Source organism: Poecile atricapillus, chromosome 2 (assembly GCF_030490865.1).
Source record: "Poecile atricapillus isolate bPoeAtr1 chromosome 2, bPoeAtr1.hap1, whole genome shotgun sequence".
Classification (NCBI taxonomy): Eukaryota; Metazoa; Chordata; class Aves; order Passeriformes; family Paridae; genus Poecile; species Poecile atricapillus.
In genome coordinates, this window is record NC_081250.1 from 92022504 (window position 1) to 92041516 (window position 19013).

The window sequence follows — 19013 nt, forward strand, 5'->3', positions numbered from 1 at the left end:
CTTAACATAAGAATGAAAGATGGAGGGAAAAATAGTGCACATCTTTTCAGATATACGCAGTATGTATGTTTGAATTTCAGTCAGTGATGCAATGAAGGAAAAGCAATCTCAGCTGTAGCTGGGCTTAGCTGCAAACTTTTATCTGTGAATAAAAGAAAGCTAAATAGAATTACTTGATAAGCAAATGCTGAACTCTATGGGACCTGAGATTCCAGATCTTAACATGTCTGCACATAAAAAATAAAAGTTCTTACCTGTCTACACGACAGGAAGAACTTTCAAAAAGGATTTTGTTTATTAAGGCTAAGATTCTGCCAGTGTCCATGACACAGTTTTGATGCAGTGCTTTCTGACTAAAGCCTTGTGCCCTCTATTTTCCAGGAATTCCAACTGATAAATTTCCTTTTGGCATTAAAATATATGTATTTTTCCTTAAAAAGTCTGTTATGTTCCAGGTCTGTTGCTGACTATGACATCACATGGTAAATAATATCCTTTTAGTCAGTTTGGATCAGCTGTCCTGGCTGGGTCCCCTCCCAAAATCTTACCTGTTCCAAGTTTACTGATTTTGTGGGACAGGAGACAGAGAGAAATCCTTAACACTGTGCAGGCATGATTTGGCAATAGCTAAAACTCTGGTGGGTTATTAGTGCTGTTTTAGCCACTGGTGTAGAGCACAGCAGCACACAGGCTGCTGTGAACAGAGCTGAGTTGATACCTTCATTCCAGCCAGACCCAGTGCATCATGTTATTCCTTTGTGCTCAGGTTGCTGCCAGAGAATGAAAGTCATCAGTGTTTTCAGTCAGTAGATCTTAAACAGTTAAAAAGAACTACTTTCTGCCTATAACAAAGAATTTTCCGTTTTTATTACCTACAGAGATTTATTATCATTTCAAAAACGCAGACACTAAAGTGCAAATAAATGAGGGGTGGGAGTTATACTGCACCCACTGAAAATTTCAAAATAGGAAAGTTTGATTTTATCTAGTCAAAATGTAGATTTGTTTTTTTGTTTGTTAAGAGAAAATGCTACAGAATCTAATTAATATACGAATAATCCTGTTGGTTTTCCATGTATTCATGCTCAAGAACACCAGAAGGCTGCAAAATTCACTACCTTTTTTGTCACTGTCTCAGTGGTTACTGATACACCTTAAAAAATGTGTCTTATTTCATCTTTAACCTCCAGTCACTATATTTTAGTCATTTTTGTCTTCTAGATTAAGGAGATTGAAGTTAGAAAATCTCCTTAAGTAGGTAATTTATCATGTACAGACTATCATCAAGATCCAGTTCTGTCTTAATCCATCTTAGAGCTCATTTAGTCTCTTGCTGTACAGTCTATTTCCAAACTGCAAATCAATCTTACGGTTTTCCTCTAAAGTTTGAGCTCCATCTTGGCATTGCTTTCAGTGGAAAAACTGAATAGAATGGGTTATCTTCAGTTTTGGAAGAAGAATGTAGGTACTGTAGTAGCTCTGTAGGCACTTTAAGCATATGTCTTTTTTTTTGCTAGGTATATATCTTGAAATGCACATCTTTTTGCAAGTGACCAGAGATTTCCTTCAATCCATGCTGCAATCCAGATACAGGCTGGCAAACTCTGAACTGTGCCCAGCGAAAGAGTGAGTAGGGCTAAGGTCTCCAGACAGGGGTGTCTGCACACCAAGGGTTGTGTAAGATGGCCTGTTGGGGTGCAGGAAGAAAATTGTCGCATTTCTATTTCTATTTATTTTTTTCTTAACAAATAATGAAGAATTAACCTCTAGTAATATTTTGTATACAAATTGACACTGGTGCAGTGTCAATTAGCCAATACATTTGTCAGATAGTCACATAGGGTTCCTGAAGTGTCCAGAGGGAAGAAGGGCTATTTCCCAACACTGGGGAGTTTAGAGTGGCATCCTCACTCATTCATTCACTTTCAGCTTATTCCATGTATTACTGTTTACATGAGTCCAGTTAAGTGTATTTTTGGATTATATTATCTAGTTTTCACAAAACTACAAAATGGACAAGGGGCTTAAAAAGATTCCTGAAGAGCAACTGCAGATTGAAGATAATACTGATAATGCCAGTAGAAGTGAAAAGGAAGAAAATACAGAGCTGATGTTTCTCCATCTGCTAGTACAAGCTCTTCATCTGTCACATTATGGATGACAACTATGATGAGCCAAGCAGATCTGACAAGAAGTGAAGCAAAAAAAAAAAAATATCCAAATTATTAAGACCATTTGAAATATAGATTTATAACTGCTGTTGCTAATAGTAAACCTTGCTCTAAAGGTATATTGTTTCTGGAGACGTTTGCCATTGACAGTAAATGAAGCCATTGAGATTAGAAAGTAATTTAAAATTGAAGCATCCAGAACATGAAAATAAGCCTCAAGTGATGTGTAAAGTCATGTGATAGTCTGTCCAATACTTTACATAGTTAAACATAATGATAAATGTTTAAAAGAAAATTCTGAGTTTTCTTAATTAATAGGAAAATACAAAAGTCCTATATTATTGAGGCAGTACTTGTTCTTCTTGCTCCAGTGAAAATGACTGAAATGATGCATGGAAAACATTAGGATGACAAAGTCCATTTGTCAGCAAATGCTGTTGTAAGATGCACAGAAGAGTTGAAGAGTTGCTGAAGAGTTGAAGAAACAGATATGAAAACAAATCATGCAGTGTAGGATGTTGGGTGCATCTGGGAGAAAGTACAGACATTTCTAATGTGTCTCAGGTATTTTTTTGGTTCTGTTTTAATAATGAAACAGATAAGAAATATTTCTTTGTGAGCCATTGAGGGGAACATGTACAGCAGAATGTACATCCTTGGTAGTAATAATAAGGGTCATGTTTTATGGAAAAATGTGTAAGTGTAACCACTAACAGAGCAGCTGGTATGAAAAAAGAAAGTGTATTCCAGAGAGTTGCAGAGCTAGGATCACATGTGAAATTCCTTTGCTGTGTCAGTCATAGGCAAACTTTTGCAGCAAAGAATCAGGAGCTGAGCTGAGCACCTGCAGGGTGCTACTGATGTGGTTAATCTTTATCCTCACAATACCTAGCAACAATCTGGCATGAATAAATGTTTGGTACCATCATAAGTATATAAAATGATTTGTTTTATCCCTCTTGGGAAGAAGAGTCTTTTCAAAACAGACTTTTGAAAGCTGAAAATTAATCTGTTAGAATCTATTATATACCAGTTTGGAGAAATGATTGTAAACTAAAAGACTCACCATGTTATAAAATATTCTTGTTCCCTACATTTCTCCTATTAGGACCATACTTAAGAGTATCACATCATCTGGTAACAGTCAGGGCAGGAAGAGAAAGAGGGAGGATTCCCATCCTCCTTTCTCTAATATACATTTTTAGACCCAAGTAGTAGCTGATTCCTCCCTTTCTTTGATGTGTTCATGTAATGTGGAGGGTAATGTGGTTCCATGTCAATGGATTGTTATTTAAACATTTACACAAATCAGTAATGAATAGTCAGTTTCCTAAATACCCTAATAACACTTGCACTCTTGGATAATATCCATCAAAATTTTCTGGCATTGAAATAAATAAATAGATGGAAATTTAAAGAACTTTTGAGATTGCAGGATCCACAAATTTAAATTCAAACATGTCTGCAGAGCTTTTGCAGAAATGTTATGTAAAGAAAGAGAACATAATCTAAACAAAATTAATATTTTTCTCCTCATTCCCAGTCTAGTAGAGCTTCTTTTTGCCAGAACAGAGTTTGCTTGTATGGACTATGAGACTACTCCCTGGTCTTCTAAGTCTCCTCCTTGTTTAAAGGAGGGAGATTAATTTTACAGGAAATGAATATTTCAGTTTGGTTTTGAGTTTTTTAATGCTAAATGGGCATTATCCTTCAGACCGATTCAAAACACATAACAAATGGCATAGAATTTATTTAAAACTCAAAAATAGATAGAAGTTATTTTGAGAGAGATTATTCAATTCCATTGAAGTCAAATGTGTAACCCATAATGATGGTACATGTATACTCTCCTTCCCAAGAGGGATAAAACAAATCATTTTACATACTTATGATGGTAACAAACATTTCTTCATGCCAGATCGTTGCTAGGTATTGTGGGGATATAGAAGTCTGATTCCAGCTGTTCTTTGAATTCCAGACATAATCCATAAGGTTAAAGAAAAAACAAAAACGGGCAGCAACAGTGAAAAGAATTAGGACATATGGTCAAGGAGTTGACCACCAGTCCATACAAATAGACATAATTTTACCACTTGAAGCTGCCAACAAGTGGCCCAAAGACAGAGATTGAAACTGGTTCCCTAATTTGCAGCATAAAGCACTTCAAGTAATTCTCACCTGGAATTCTTACCTAGAAGGCTTCGTCTTCTGGTTTCCATACTGAATTAAGGACTTCCTCTCAGTACTGAAAGACTGCTTACATTTTTTTAACAATTTTTCAGTCATGGATAAAAATTGCTTTACTTTCTTAAACTGAACAGCTGGTATTAATATGATTCTGGAGGATTCTGCAGGAAAAGAGAGTGTGAAGCCAATGAAATGAAAAGGTGCCACCGTGGGTTTTTTTTAACTACTTTGCTGTAAGAATGAGTGCAATACCCAAGAGGATGCTTAAGACAATCAGCAAAGATGCAGCACAAGGCCTGTTCAGAATCCCATTGGGAATAATATAAAATAATGTGCATAAATTATTTAGAAAGGACATACAAGAAATGATCTTTATTTAAGAAGTTTCAGGGAAAGAGGCCACAAGGAAGAAATCTCAGAGCACGGAAGTCTGTCAAAGAAAAGAAAGGGCAATTAACAAAGGCATTAAAGGGTTCAAGACGGTATGTACAAAAGCCTGGAGAAAATCTCTTTTCTAGAAAGAGTTTTCACAGGTAACTGCAGTACAGCTTCAGCCAACAATTGAAATCTTAGTGGAGGAAATATGTGAATCAAACTGAGACACTCAAGTACAGTAAATTATCACCACCATATGGTGTCCTTCTGAGGATTCTGAAGTAAATAAAGTGTGAAATAACAGTCATACGCCATTGCAGGAAATGTTGCTGCAAGGTTTTCTTCAGTATTAAAACAGATATTAATATAGATACTGTATTTTCTCTAATCTAGGAGAATGCAAATTCCAAAAGAAAGTTTAACCATCTAGTAGTCCTAGAAAATGGGTTGAAAATGCTCTAATAGTAACAATACTTTTTTTAGCCTTACCTGAATTTAACTTTGATTTAAAAATGATTTCACTTCACTTAGTACATGATTACATTAACTGAAATAGGTTAACCGGGCTTCTAACTACCTTGCTTTCCAAAGAAGAATGAGATTATGGATTATATCCATATTTAATTTGTTTGTTTTTTTTAACAGGTGTTTGCTCCCCAAAGCCTTTAGCAGAGGACAATTGTGTCTCTCATGATGAATTTGGAAAAATTGCTGATGTAACAGATGATAGTGATACTGAGAAATCATCATTTTTTTAGGGGAAAGAGGTGGGAGGCAGAGAGATTAGGAGAAAGAGTAGTTTAGTCTGTAACTTTCTTCTCTCCAGGTGATGTGAACTACTGTAGGTCCCCTTATGCCACAGAGTGTCATTTAAACATCCATTATTTTTCCTATTGCAGACTTTTAGCAACATTCTGTCACACTCCCTGAAGCAGCCTTGAACTTCAGCTTGCTGCTGCATATAAGAGACAGGGTCAACTTTGAGTGCTTCCTAGAAATCACAGCTGGCTATTGTGTCAAGTACATGGCACCTTTTCAAAATATATTTAAGCAGCTGAAATTTTATGCCTTGTGTTATATTTGTTTAGAGTTTTCAAGCTTTACTTTTTAGGTTTATCCTTTGTTCCTGAGCTCATGGGTAATGTAAATGCAACTAAATTGTTGATACCATTAATTTTCAATGTGATCCACTTTATAGGCATTTCTGGCACTTTCCAGAATCACTCCTCTTCTTATTTTGTTTTGTTTGGAAACAGAGCAGTGAAATCAAGACATTTCTTCAGGAAGCATTTACTGATGGGTAGACTCAAGCAAGGTTTCCTACAACAATTAAGACCATAGCCACCATTCAGCTCCTGCAAGACTGCTGCTTCCTCCTGCAGGTGTAGCATGTAATCACTTTGTCAGAGATTTACTGCACTGAATAATAAACTTCCCAAACAGAAAAATATTAGTTTTCTTTGGCCATTTGAACCTCCTTGCAGCATCAAATGACAGTAAAATTGAATTTACTGAGTATTCTTATCAGAATGTTTAGCTCCCTCTGCAGAGTCATGTAAGATATGTAGATCTGAATGTAGTAACAGCTAAGTTAACAGATTTGGGCATCAGTTGGGATTTACAGGTGGAATTTACATAGGTCCTTTCTGTAAATATAAGCATGATTGGTATTTGTGGATGATCTTTTCCCCTTAAGTTATGTAGCCTTTCGGCTAGCCTATGAGACAGTATGTCTTTTTTGTTTTTTTTAAATATGCAGTACTTCAAAGAGATCCAAAGGGAAGGAGACTGTTCCCATTGTGAAGACTTCCACTACTAAGATTATGAATTTCAGGCTTCTTGTGGCTTGTGAGCTTGAAAGCAGGGAGAAAAGAGACTTTCCTGTAACACTGACAGTATCTTAGTTGTTTGAGATTTCATAACTCCTCAGTTCCTCCAGTACAAGTGAGTGATTGCAGACTCTTGATGACAACTATTTAGTCAGATTCAAACTCTTTCTTTGGATCTACGTTGCTGACGATTTTCTGCATCCCACAGAGGGAGAGAATGAAAAAAATTAAAAATATTTGTGCTTCACAAATATTTGTGAAACGATTTTGGTATTCTGTGTGATAAATATAAATTATGAATAAAGCTAATATGGTGTCTTCACAGAGAGCAGATGCTGAAGCGTTTTGACAGAACAATCAGATCAGCAGTACTTGCACGTGCAGAAGGTGGCCATTTGGGTTTTTAAACCTATTGTTTCCTCAGATAATAATCCCAGTGGTAATGGGAATGATATTAGTGACCATCTGAGACAGCAGAAAATTAATAAGTGAGCAATTATTTCCACTTCAAAGACTCAAAAAAGTTATTTTTGAAAATAAAACAGTATTATGAAATTTCAATACATAAAACTAAGACATGCATTAGTACTTTAGTACTAATATATCTTCAGTTTATCTTCTTCTGACTCTGGTTTCCAAATGGATTAAAGTTACAGTCCTTAGTACAATGTGCTACAAAATTTCAGTCTTGAGAAAACAGAAAAAGATGGCTCAATTTAATATACATGTGCAAGTGAAAAAAGGTCATTGAATGTAAATGATACACAATGGAGAGAAAGAGAAATATTTATTTTTAAAATCTCCTTATTGCTTGTCTCTGTCCAGTAATATCACTCCAGTTAGTATCCAATTTAGTTCTCTAATGTAGCAGAACCTCTCTGAGTCAGAAGAGATAGAAGGTAACTTCTCATGTATTTTTCCAGAAAGAAGGAACATGGGGCTGAAACACGGTTCATATGGTAAAATTTTCTAGTATATTTATAGTAGCCTTATCATTGTAACGTAATGACCTTGGATCCCTGAAATGGTGTCTGCTGCTTTTCATCTGAAAGAAGAAATAGATACTTATGATGTTTAAACTGCAGAGCTTTTTTTACAAAGTTGATCTAAACAAAGATGCTTGGAACAGTGGAAAATAAGTTAATGAAAAGCTTTATTAAACTGTTCTCAAATTTTAAGAAAACCTATCCCTGTACTCCTAAAAAGCCTAAAGCCCAAACACCTCAGTGTTTGTCAGGAGGGCAAGTATTTCCACAGTTCAGACATAGAACAGAATTAAATCTGAGCTTGATGTTGCTGACCTTTCCACATTTAGGATGTCTGAGGGATATGAATTGCTATTTTGGAGGACTTCTGAAATAATGTAATAATTCCTTGTGATCTCTATCCTCACAGGTTCTATAATCTCCCTTTCATCAAAATGTCATCCAATTTTTATATTAGGTAAATGTTTCTTCTTTTTTTAGTTTCCCACTGAGGCTTGTATTCATAGTTTTTAGTTGATAATAAGACTAACTCCTGGATGCAGAAGTTCTCATAAACATTGGCACAGCCCCCTAAGTCTGATGCAATTAAACCATTAGTGTGGAGCTGTAGCTTTGGCACAGCTACCGAGTTCATGGCAAAACATCAAACATGGTCCAGGTTTTCTGAAAAAAAAAAATAAAAAAAAAATCCCAATACATAACGACTTTAAAGTTCTTTGCAAACTCATGGTTTGAATAAACTTTACTAGCCAAGAAGTAGAATAAGACCCTGTGTGTTCTCTCTCAGCAGCCGGGTGAGGGATAGATTGAGAAGGGATGCAGGAAGGCTGCTCACTCCTCTGACCTTGCCCTGAGAACCTTTTATTAAGGTAAAAAATCTTTGTAGCTTCTAAGCTTCAGTGAACCTGAAGAACCTTTTATTGCCCTGAGAACCTTTTATTAAGGTAAAAAATCTTTGTAGCTTCTAAGCTTCAGTGGATGGCAGCACTACGTGGAGCATCATTTTGAGACAGGGTTAGATTTTGAGACCTGGAATACAGCTGGAGTTTAGCTGCCTTGTATCTGAGAGTCTTCTGAGCACCATTTATAGATAATGGAGAAAGGAGAGAGGTTCTTCCAGGGTGCAATTAATCTCATCTGTTTTAGACATCTATTTATTGATGAGATGACTTATTCCTTAGAAATGCTTATTTATCTTAACTTTGGTGTGTAACACCCTTCATAGTTAGTGTTGGAATAAAAAAACGTATCCATCATGGATTAAGAGACTTCAAATGTATAAATGGTAGGTTGCTTTCATTCTGCCTAATCAAGGAGGATTTTACATAAAGGTGTTTCCTTATGTAATTATAAATCAAAGCTCTTTTAGCATTGATAATATTTTCTTAAACAACATTTAATTATCATTCATATTTGTTTGAATTATCTCTTTCGGTGAATTCTGTTTAGAATTGTTTCAGTAAATGGGTTCTTCCTGAATGTAATGTGTTTGAAATGTGTATATATGTAAGAATTGACTACTGTGTATTACCCACCTCTAGTCATATAGTCAGATCTTGAGTCCCTAATTCTTGGTTCAGTAGTCAAATAGTCTTTGCTACATGTGGACTATTACAGAAGTAGGTTTGAGGGTGGTGGTACAGTGTGTCCTTCAAAAGAAATTAATTTTCTTTTTCTAAGCTGTGAATTATTCTTTTTTTTTGTGGTACTATGAGACTTTCCATGTTGTTCTGTTATTTTTTTCTAGGCTAGACTAAATTCACTAATTTCAATATAAAGCAGCCTTGCTATGTGTTCTAGGGGGTTTTAAATTTTTATTTGTTTTAAAAAAATCTTTAAATATCTTTTCCTCTAAACTCACATTTAAAGCCTGTGAAATTTAATTTCCCAGCAAAAGATACATATGTATTCTATATTTTTCATCTGATGTTCTGATTGCGCTTCACACATAATAACATAGAGCGCCTTCGCTTGTCTGCCTCCACATTCCCTCCAAGATAAAATATTGAGTATTTCAGCACTCCCAGATACTTGAATGCTTGCACCAACTTCAGTAGTCCTATTGCATTCCCTTGCTGTAATAAACAAGCATTTCTAAATTCTCACTTAATTACTTGCACTTCTGGCATTGGTTTATGAATTATTAAATAATCTATTCTCAATATGGCCCCTATTTACTTTCATAATATCTGACATGAAAATTACTGTTGTATGATATTTCAACCTCCACATCCTTTAATTTTGTTCTGCTTTCTCTGCAAGTCACATCTGATAAACTTCTAGAAAGGTGGTTGTCCTATTTCCCTGCAAGCCATCAAAAATCACATTATTCTCAGTTTTGTAGGTGGTATCTCACAGTGAAAGAAACAGAAATATATTTTGTGTGTATTTTCTTTTTCAGTTTTATTCATTGGTGCTCCTTAACTCCTCATGTGAACAGATGTTATTTCTTATGGAATATATCATCATCACCTTCAGTTCTTGCCTACTCTCTTTGAGATTCTTTCTGTCTTGGCAGTGCATTATGTATTTTTTTTTTCCTGTAGGGAATGTACCATGTCTTTCCTCTCTGCTGTACTACTGAGTTGTGTTTTAATTTTTCTTAGTGTCCAGTCTTAGTGAAGAGAGTTTGTTTTTTCAGACTGCTCAAAGTCCTGCTGAACATTATGTGCATGTTCTTAACATGCCTGTAGATTAAATGGAACTTAACCTTCTCATAATTTGTTATGATGAAGATCCCTGAGGTTTTCTCCTAGCTAAATTTTTATTTCACTGTAATATGGTAGTTTCATCAAATACCTCATAGCAACCTATCTGCCTCTTGATAAGATTAGTTGGTTTTTTTCCCTCCATTGGAGAGAAATCACTTTCTAACTTGGACTGTTTGTAGGTCACCCTAAATGCCCCTAATTAACTTCCCACCATACCACAAGGACTCTACATCAATTCTTTTTAAACAGAACTGGTAGGGTTTAACATCAGAGTTCCTGATTATGTTTAACTTCTGTGATCCAAAAACACAAGAAAGGTAAAGTAAGAAAATTTCTTTTTTTCTTTAGAGAAATTGGGAGGAAATTAGACCATTTGGTAGGTGACTTCATAGAGATTTATTTTTAAAAAGGTATGCTCTGTTTGATAGTCACACATATGTAGGTTTTATGTGAAACCATATTTACCATACTGCCATTCCAGGAAGAAAGGAGGATAATAAACATTTTTAAATGGAATGTGTAATTGTAGTATAAATACAACAAAAGGATCATTAGCAGTGTTATTGCTCTAGTCTGAAAGATTCAGTCTGAAACATGTGGGTGCTTCTTGTAGGCAAGACTAATATTGATTGCATTAGTTTTCAGGTTAGACTCAGCTACCTACTTCAATGAGAAAAGTCACATTTTTTGTAAAAGCCCATACAGTGGCATTTTGCCCAAATAAATATCCAGTATTCCAGGTTCCTTCTTCCCTTCCTGTCACAATGAAAACCACAGACATGGTACTTTTAATGAATGTCTGATTTCTTTTAAGCAGAAAATTAAATTCAATGCAGTTCTGATTTCATTTCTCCTTTACACAATAAAACATATTTAGTTTTTTAGTTTTCCTCTAAACAAAACTCTTTCCTACTAGCCAAAATAATATTTTACTGTTTCCTCTTGTTATATTTTTCCTCCATTTTTATTTTTACATTGTCTCTGCTTCAAATAAGGTTCTACCATCTGTTTAATTTTTGCTTTCCTAAATGATGTGTGTATCATGTATCAATGAAAGTGTATCTCTGCAGTTAGTATTTCTTGGATGTAAGTTTTCACTTAATGCTTCTAAGCCTCTAAATGTAAGTAATGTGTTCCATTGGAATGAAAATAGGGATGATTATGTTTGCTTGTAATGAATAATATGAATAATATGCATCATATATGGTGAGACCTCTATACTAATCCCTTTACTAAAAATTGTAATCTGTCCTATGAAATTACAATTTATTCACAATTTTGTCAATGTAATGAGGAGATTTCTTCTTATCATTCAAGCATTTGTTTTGTCCACATAAAAATATATGTCTGTACTGAAACTCCTTTGGTATAACATTTTAAAGTGCACTGTATATTCTGGACAACAGGAAATCTTAGTGAAATATCTGACTGTGTAATCCATCTGATTTGACCAGTTCTCATTTGTTAGGCATCTCTTATGATCAACATCTGGTAGGATTAGACTGCCCTGAACGACAAGGATTTAGCTTGCTGTACTTACATGCAGCTTTAGTGAACCAAAAGGTCATCAGAAATATCTGTTAAAAGCAAAGTAGTATGATTATTCTAAAAATTATTAAATTCATTTTGTAACTGGCAGAGTTAGGATTAACTGAGTGAGCTGTGTCTTTAAAGGTATAATTTGAAAACTGGTTTGAAATGTTGGTCAGTGGAGACCCCTAAATCCAAACTATCATCCCTAGATTGACAGTTCATCAGGAATATTACCTTTCTTTACTATTTTCCCTGGAAAAAACCAGATAAAATTAGCTTGCAAAAAAATTAAATACTGTTGTCAAATGAATACTAACTATTTACAGCAGGTCATAAGGTGCTTGCACTCATAATCCCACTGAAGTGAGCAATCTCACCTCACCCAAAATAAAATCACTATGTGTGCAACTTTTGTATCCTTGTGAGGGACAGGGTCATTTATATATTGTACACGAAGAATCATTGTACAGAGCTCATGTAGAAAGTAAAAAAAACAAAACTAAATTCAGTGTTGGGGCTCTGAGAGCACCAAAAGCCATTTCTGCCCCTGAGTAGCCTCCCAGGGCTGCACCCTCCAGCCCCCTCTTTCCCCATCGCTCATCCCATTGCAGCTCAACTCAGTGCCAGCAGTCCATGCCCTCATGATGCTGTGAGGTGCTGGTTTCCTTCTCTCCCTCACAGCCATGCCTGGCAGGGACCCTGTTGGCTTGTCCCCAGTCCTGTCATTTTGGTGTGGACATGCCCAGCAGTCATGGATTCTGTCTGACCCTGGTTATTTTTGCAAAACCTGATTCTGTTCAGACTTGTGAATCAACTTCCCAGCTTTACACTGGACCTGCCTTATTACCATGAACTTGTGCGGAGGTGTCACCTCATGGCTGAAACTGGCTGCTCTCTCCAAGCCTGTTCTGCTCCCCTTGCTGGGTTGCTGGCTGGTGAGATCCCTGTTCCAGGGGCTCTGCACTTGTGCCCCTCTTCCTTAGAGAGCCAGACCATGCAGCTCCCCAACATTTTCTTTGTTTTCTTAAAGCTTGGCTTTTTCAAAGCATTTTCTTAAATCCATTCTTTCTGGTACCAACCACAATTATGTTGCAATTTTATCTCCTCTAGACTCACCATTTTTTACAGCCCACCTATTTATTCTACCTACTCTCTCAATTTTCTAGAGATTAAAGAAATTAAAATTTCTTCCTTTGCAGTGCAAGTTCTTTATTCCTCAAAATGCCTGTATTTCTTCTTTCACAGGTGCAGGGTGAGGGACTTTGTTGTTCACCTCTCAAACATCACTAAATTTGATACAAGAGCTATGAGGTAGGCAAGTATTGCTGCCATCCACTTCACAAAAGAATGTACAGCAAGACTTGGTAGCAAACTTTAAAACCTTTATTTCAGTCATAGCAGCTGAATCACAGAGCAGCTCTGGCAGAATGAGAGAGAAAAAAAAATTCTCTTGCATTACATCTTCTCTTTTGCCTAAAGCAAAAGGGCCATCCTTTTCTTCCTGCAAAAGCATCCCTTACAAACCCTTCATTTTTTGGAACTTGCTCCAACATATTTGAACCCCAGTAATTTTTTTTCAGTTGACCACCTGGATTAAATATATAGGATGGTGAAATACAGATTTAATGTAGTTTTGTAGGCAGAACAGTGCAAAAGTGTCTTTCAGTGGTTTGTGAAAATTTTCAGTTTTATTGGTGACTAGGGTTGGTACCTCTTATTTTGGGAAAATGAAATATTGCTGTCTATAAAGTATGTAAAGTTGATATAAACAGACATAGAGCTACAACCTTCATTAAATTCTTAAAAAGGGTCTAAACCCACATGGAATTACACTGCTTCTGTGTTATAGCTAGTGCAAAATTTCCCTAGCAACTGTGGATCCCCATAAAAGCTTAATGCAGTTTTGTTATCACTTTATACAGCAGTTTCGAAAAGTTAAAATTACCCTATTTACACAACAAAAAAACAGAAGCACAGTAGTTTATGGTTCTCTTTACTTGGAGTTGGTGGAATGAAACGATTGCTGCTGAGCTCTAAAACTGCTTGTACTAAAACTGCTGGTGATAGCCTTTCCAGGACTGCAAGCATCTGCTAAAACAAAACATGCAGCATTTTGTATTCTCAGTTTCACAAATTTCATCCAACACAGGAATGTTTGCATCAGGATTGGCAGCTCTAGAACTAGAGGTGAGGCTTTGCAAATTCTGACTTTGGACCTAAATCCAAATCAGAAGATTCTGTGGTTAAATTTATCTGAAAGAACCTCTGTAGAAAGAAAACCACAAGTTTCCATTCCATTATATATTTAGAGTATTTATAAAGGAAGAAAAGAACCTGAGGTTGGTGGGGGAAAAAAAAAGTACGGAAATGAGAAGTAAAAACTGGAAAATATAGTAAAAAAGCTTCAAGACCAGGGACATAAGATGATGTATCAGACATAGGTCAGAGCACTGAAAGGGAAATGTCGACTTTTACAAAAACATTTTTAAATTCTTACAGAGCTGCTAATATCTTGTTGGGATAATGGGAAAGAATCATCTTTCTTTTGAAATATCTCCACAACAGATACATCTGGAAAACAGCAAATATCTTCTTCCAGCAGTAAAGAGAAAAGGTTTTCAACTTCTTTGCACAAAGTATAGTAAGGTGTGTCTTTTGGGAGATTAATCAGTAGATAAATAAAAAGTCTAGGAGCTCTGAAAGCCACAGACATTTTGCTTCTAGCAGATGAGCCAGGGGAGATGTCGAAGAAATTTCTCAGTGACTGAATTTAAATAAGCGCTGTTTAGAAAAAAACCCAAACATACACAATTTAATTCCTCAAGTGCCAAGTTCTGAAGGGATGGAATCCCAAGAAGTCAGTAGACTGTCTGAAGTATAATTTTTATAATCATCAGCCTTGTGCCCACCACCTACTGAAGCCTATCCATAAGTGTTAATAATATTTAAGGTGTGTTTTTGTCACTGTTCTTATGTTAATAATGGCCTAATTTGACTAGACAGCATTTGGTAAATCAGCTGTTTTCTCCTCAGTTTAGCTGAGTAATGTTAAACTAGTCTTTCTTTGATTAAAAGACTGACTAGAATTGGTCAGAAAATATCAGAAAAGCAAAATTGAAATTAAGAAATTCTTGTCATGCAGAAGAAAGTAAGGGAGTATTGGGTAGAAGCATATGACAAATTGTATTACTTTGGAAAGCACATTGATACTATGTAAGGAAAATTATACTTTTTGTTCAGTAACAAATGATTGTTCTAATGTTTGCTTACACTAGGTAGAAGGATTTTGGACATTGGCTAAACTATGATCAAGAGAGGTTTGTTTCCTTTTGTTATCACTGATGGTTTCTTTAAAAAAACCAAGATTTTTCTTTGTATTGAGACAGACCTCTCTTGTAAGAAGCAGTTAATGACATTGCTGCAGCCAAAATAACAATAATTCAGTTTTAGTAGTATAGAAGCAGAAAAAGAAGTCACTACTAATCACTTTTTGTGAACACATTTTCACAGAATGAGTTTAAAAACTGGTAACATCACAGAAGGATAAAGGATGTAACTCAAATATTGGCGGGCTGACCATTCTGACTTGCTTCTCTGAGATAAAACAATCTTTAATAAAAAGTTACTGATATGTCCATTTGTTTTAATCATTGTAAAGGCTTAGAAAGTAAAAAAATGTGTCTTAGTAATTTTAAAGCTTGGCTAAAGGGGATAAGATGACATAGAGGCCATGAAAGAGGTAATTAAGGCATCTGGTATAGTGATGATTGTCAGGAAATGACCCATGCAGGGTCATCAGAAAGTGTTTGAGTATGATACACAGGTTTCTAAATTCTCCTGTTTAATGTCACATATCTTCCATCCTCTATTTTCTGTGTTTGCATGTGGGATACCTGTTTTACAGTGATTTTCTTCTCCTATTTCTGTTATTACAATTAAATTGACTATCATTCCAATGGATGCGATCATAATTCTATTATCTTAAAATTGGTGTGCCACTCTCTTCATTTCAGTCTGTAATCATGTTGCAGACTAAAATTATTTTTGCTTGTCTATTAGGAATGGTAATGTGGAACTGGTTTTGCAGTCATGTAGCTGGAGGAACACCAGCAGCGATTAAGACACAAAACCATGAAGTAGTTATATGGGAAAAAACTCTACAGATTGCTTTGTATGTTATCTGTCTTCTTTGTGCCATTAGGCAGCTCAAAGAGGACAGTCTTGCCACTATTGAACAGGTGAAAAAAATCTGCTAGTACCTGGTTGCATGTGCTACCTTCAAGCCAACCTTACCTCTTGCTGCCCTGTGGTGTGATGAGTGGTCTAAGAGAGGGGTAGGCCACAAGGGAGTTCATAGGCTTTATCAGTCCCTAAAAGATGTAAGCAAAGCTCTGCTGATTCATGCTGGGACCAGCTGAAATCAGTACTTGAGAATGTATAAGTTTCCTTGATGAGTCTTTTCCCTTTATACTGTCTCATGCATCACTTTGGCTACAACAAAGTTTTTGGTCCTGGAAGTAACAGAGCAACTGGAAATAGAGAAGAATTGTCTGTCCCCATGACACAAAGTGGGAGCCCAGTTTGTGGGGCTGTATATGAACCTTTTTTGCTGCATGTAGTAAAGTCCTTCACATGGTACAGCCATTGGTAGCAGATTGTGGTCATAGAGGAATAGTGCCTTGATCACATTTTAGGTGAAGTGGAAAAAACTATGTGGGTGCATATATCATCGTCAAGATCATTGCTTGTCATTACAGATATAAATACAGTCCTTCTGCTTCCTTCTCACTGGCTCTCGGTTCACTAGTTTGCCTTTTTCTCAACTTGTGACAGGTGAGGAATGATCTGACTGGAGTCCTTTATGGTGAAGACATCGAGATTTCAGATACTGAGAGTTTTTCCAATGATCCCTGCACAAGTGTAAAGAAGCTTAAGGTATGTGTTGCTGTTTGGTGAAAAAGAGAAAGTGGTGATTGGTTTTTTTTTTTTCTATGAAGAGGAGTAAGGAAACAAAATTTGTGTTAGAATGGTGTATTACTACATTCCATTGCATAATAGTAGCAAAAAATTGGCATTTTGCCGTCCTTGTCCTTCTTAAGTTAATGAAGGTCTATGTGTATAGTAAATATTTTTAATAGTTTCCAATAGTGATAATAAATAAGGGAAGTTGTTTCTGGCTTAATGCTTGCACTTAAAGCCCCAGTCATAGTGATATACGTGTGAAAACTCTTGAGGTTTGAAACCAGAACTCTTTTAAGGTAAATTATCATGTAGAAAGAATATTTAGGTTCCTTCCATTAGCTTCATTACATATTTTAAATTGAATTCTTTGCTAACATCATCTGCATGATTTCAAATGAATCAAAAGGAAAAAAGAAGGAAAAATAAATTTGGTAGTGGAATAATTTCTCATCCGTCTCTTATTAGAATGATTTATTAGACTTCTGGCATCTCATAAAATTAAAACTATATTTTAGCATTACCATGCAGTGCAACCAGCAATAAACTAGACACAGGAGATATGAATCTTAAACTGCACAGGAACATGAAAAAAACAATTGAACAGCAGGTGAAAGCACTTCCAAATGTTGAAGATCAAATTTATTCTGGCATCAAGTACATATGACACAATCAAAGCCACAATCCTGCAAATGCTTAAATATGTGTGAAACAGGTTACAAGAAAACCTTAATAAACTAATTGATGTTTAAAAAAATAAATAATAATAAAAAAAAAAACAAGAGAATTGACTTGTGTAAGACTAGACCAGTACTGAAGCTGGAAAGGTTCTGGAGCATGGTAAACTAAGCATGCTTTATTATTTCCACAATATAGAGATGCAAGCCTGAATGTTTAAAGTATTATTAGGTAAAGATTATGTTTGTGGAAAGCCATTTTTTATCTGCCCAGTGTAAGCTAATTTGCATTTCTTGTCTGGAAACCTGTCTGGGTTGAAGAGACCCCAGTAGGTGTTACAGTGAAGTCCATATTTTTCACTAGCAGTGGTGTAATAACAAGAAAAAAAATGCATATTAAGCATGGATATTCAGGCTGGAAATCAGAAGAAGCAGTGTGATTGCAGCTTTCCTCTGCATTAACACACTGGATTGTTTTGCAGGGACTACCAGAAGACTGAACTAACAATATATTTGTTATTTCTTCATTTCTTCCTCAAAACAAATTAGAAAAAAAATAAATAAGCAATCATCCAGAAAATTGCTTGTTCTTGACAGAAATAAGAGGTTAGTTGTTGTTAGCTACTTGTTAGACACAGAATTTAGCTAAACAATTCTAAAAATATTCATTCCTTCAACATGTAAACCTCATATAGGTAAACTGGTATCTGCTTATCTGAAATATCTTTCATTTTCAAAAACACAATTTAAATTAATGAAATTGATGATTATGAAATGGAAAACAGAAAAATCTGATATGATTTGCAGAAATATATTTTATATTTCTCTTGGTAGCACCTTAGTTTCTACTGCATTGACTGCACAGTTAAAATGTAAACTTAAGAATATCTTTAAAACTAATTTATGTGTTCAGAGAAAAGGATGGATTTGCACATCCATGTAAATGCTTTCAAATTCTAAGCATACACAGACAAACTGTAAGAGCAATAACACTTCTGCTTCCAACTTTCTCGTATCTTGCTTTTAGGACAAAAGGATTGCCACTATGTTGTGATGGTAGGAATTGATGTCCTCTAGTTCACCTTCACCATCAGTGATTCCATAGCTAAGGTCAGAGGCTTATCTATAGTTCTTCAAGTGGACATCTAAGCATTTAGAAGGCAGAATATGTGGCTACCTCTGTTGTCAAGTTACCCAGGTTTTTGTAGATTTATTGATAACCTCTTGACTGTCAGATACATGTTAGAGAATAAGACAGAGTATCTGAGCTATTCAATTTAGGTATCTCATAAAGAGCCTGCCAAGACATTGACTTTTCCTGGCAGATGAGATATTGTAGCAATCCTTCTCTGGAAAGCTATATAATACAACATTGTGCTGTTATTCATTAGAAATGAGACAGATTAAAATCTGATCAAAGAAGGGAAGCTCTGAAGGCTGAAAAAAAATAGCTGCCTATTCCAGCATAATATGCATCACTCAAAAACTCTGAAAAGGCTAAAGAGTGTATTATGTGTGAGACTGTTAGAAATGGCAGTGAAGGAGACAAGTTGTTCCTCATCCCTGAGTAGAGCATCTTAGATGT

At 35.6% G+C, this 19013-nt stretch overlaps 1 protein-coding gene across 1 annotated transcript in view; it reads left to right on the plus strand.

Moving 5' to 3' along the window:
• Positions 1-19013, plus strand: part of GABBR2 (gamma-aminobutyric acid type B receptor subunit 2) — a 466358-nt gene that overhangs the window by 199300 nt on the left and 248045 nt on the right. The window contains exon 4 of the mRNA XM_058831970.1: positions 16626-16727. Within this exon, the coding sequence (XP_058687953.1) occupies positions 16626-16727 (102 nt within the window). The remainder of the gene's footprint in view (positions 1-16625; positions 16728-19013) is intronic.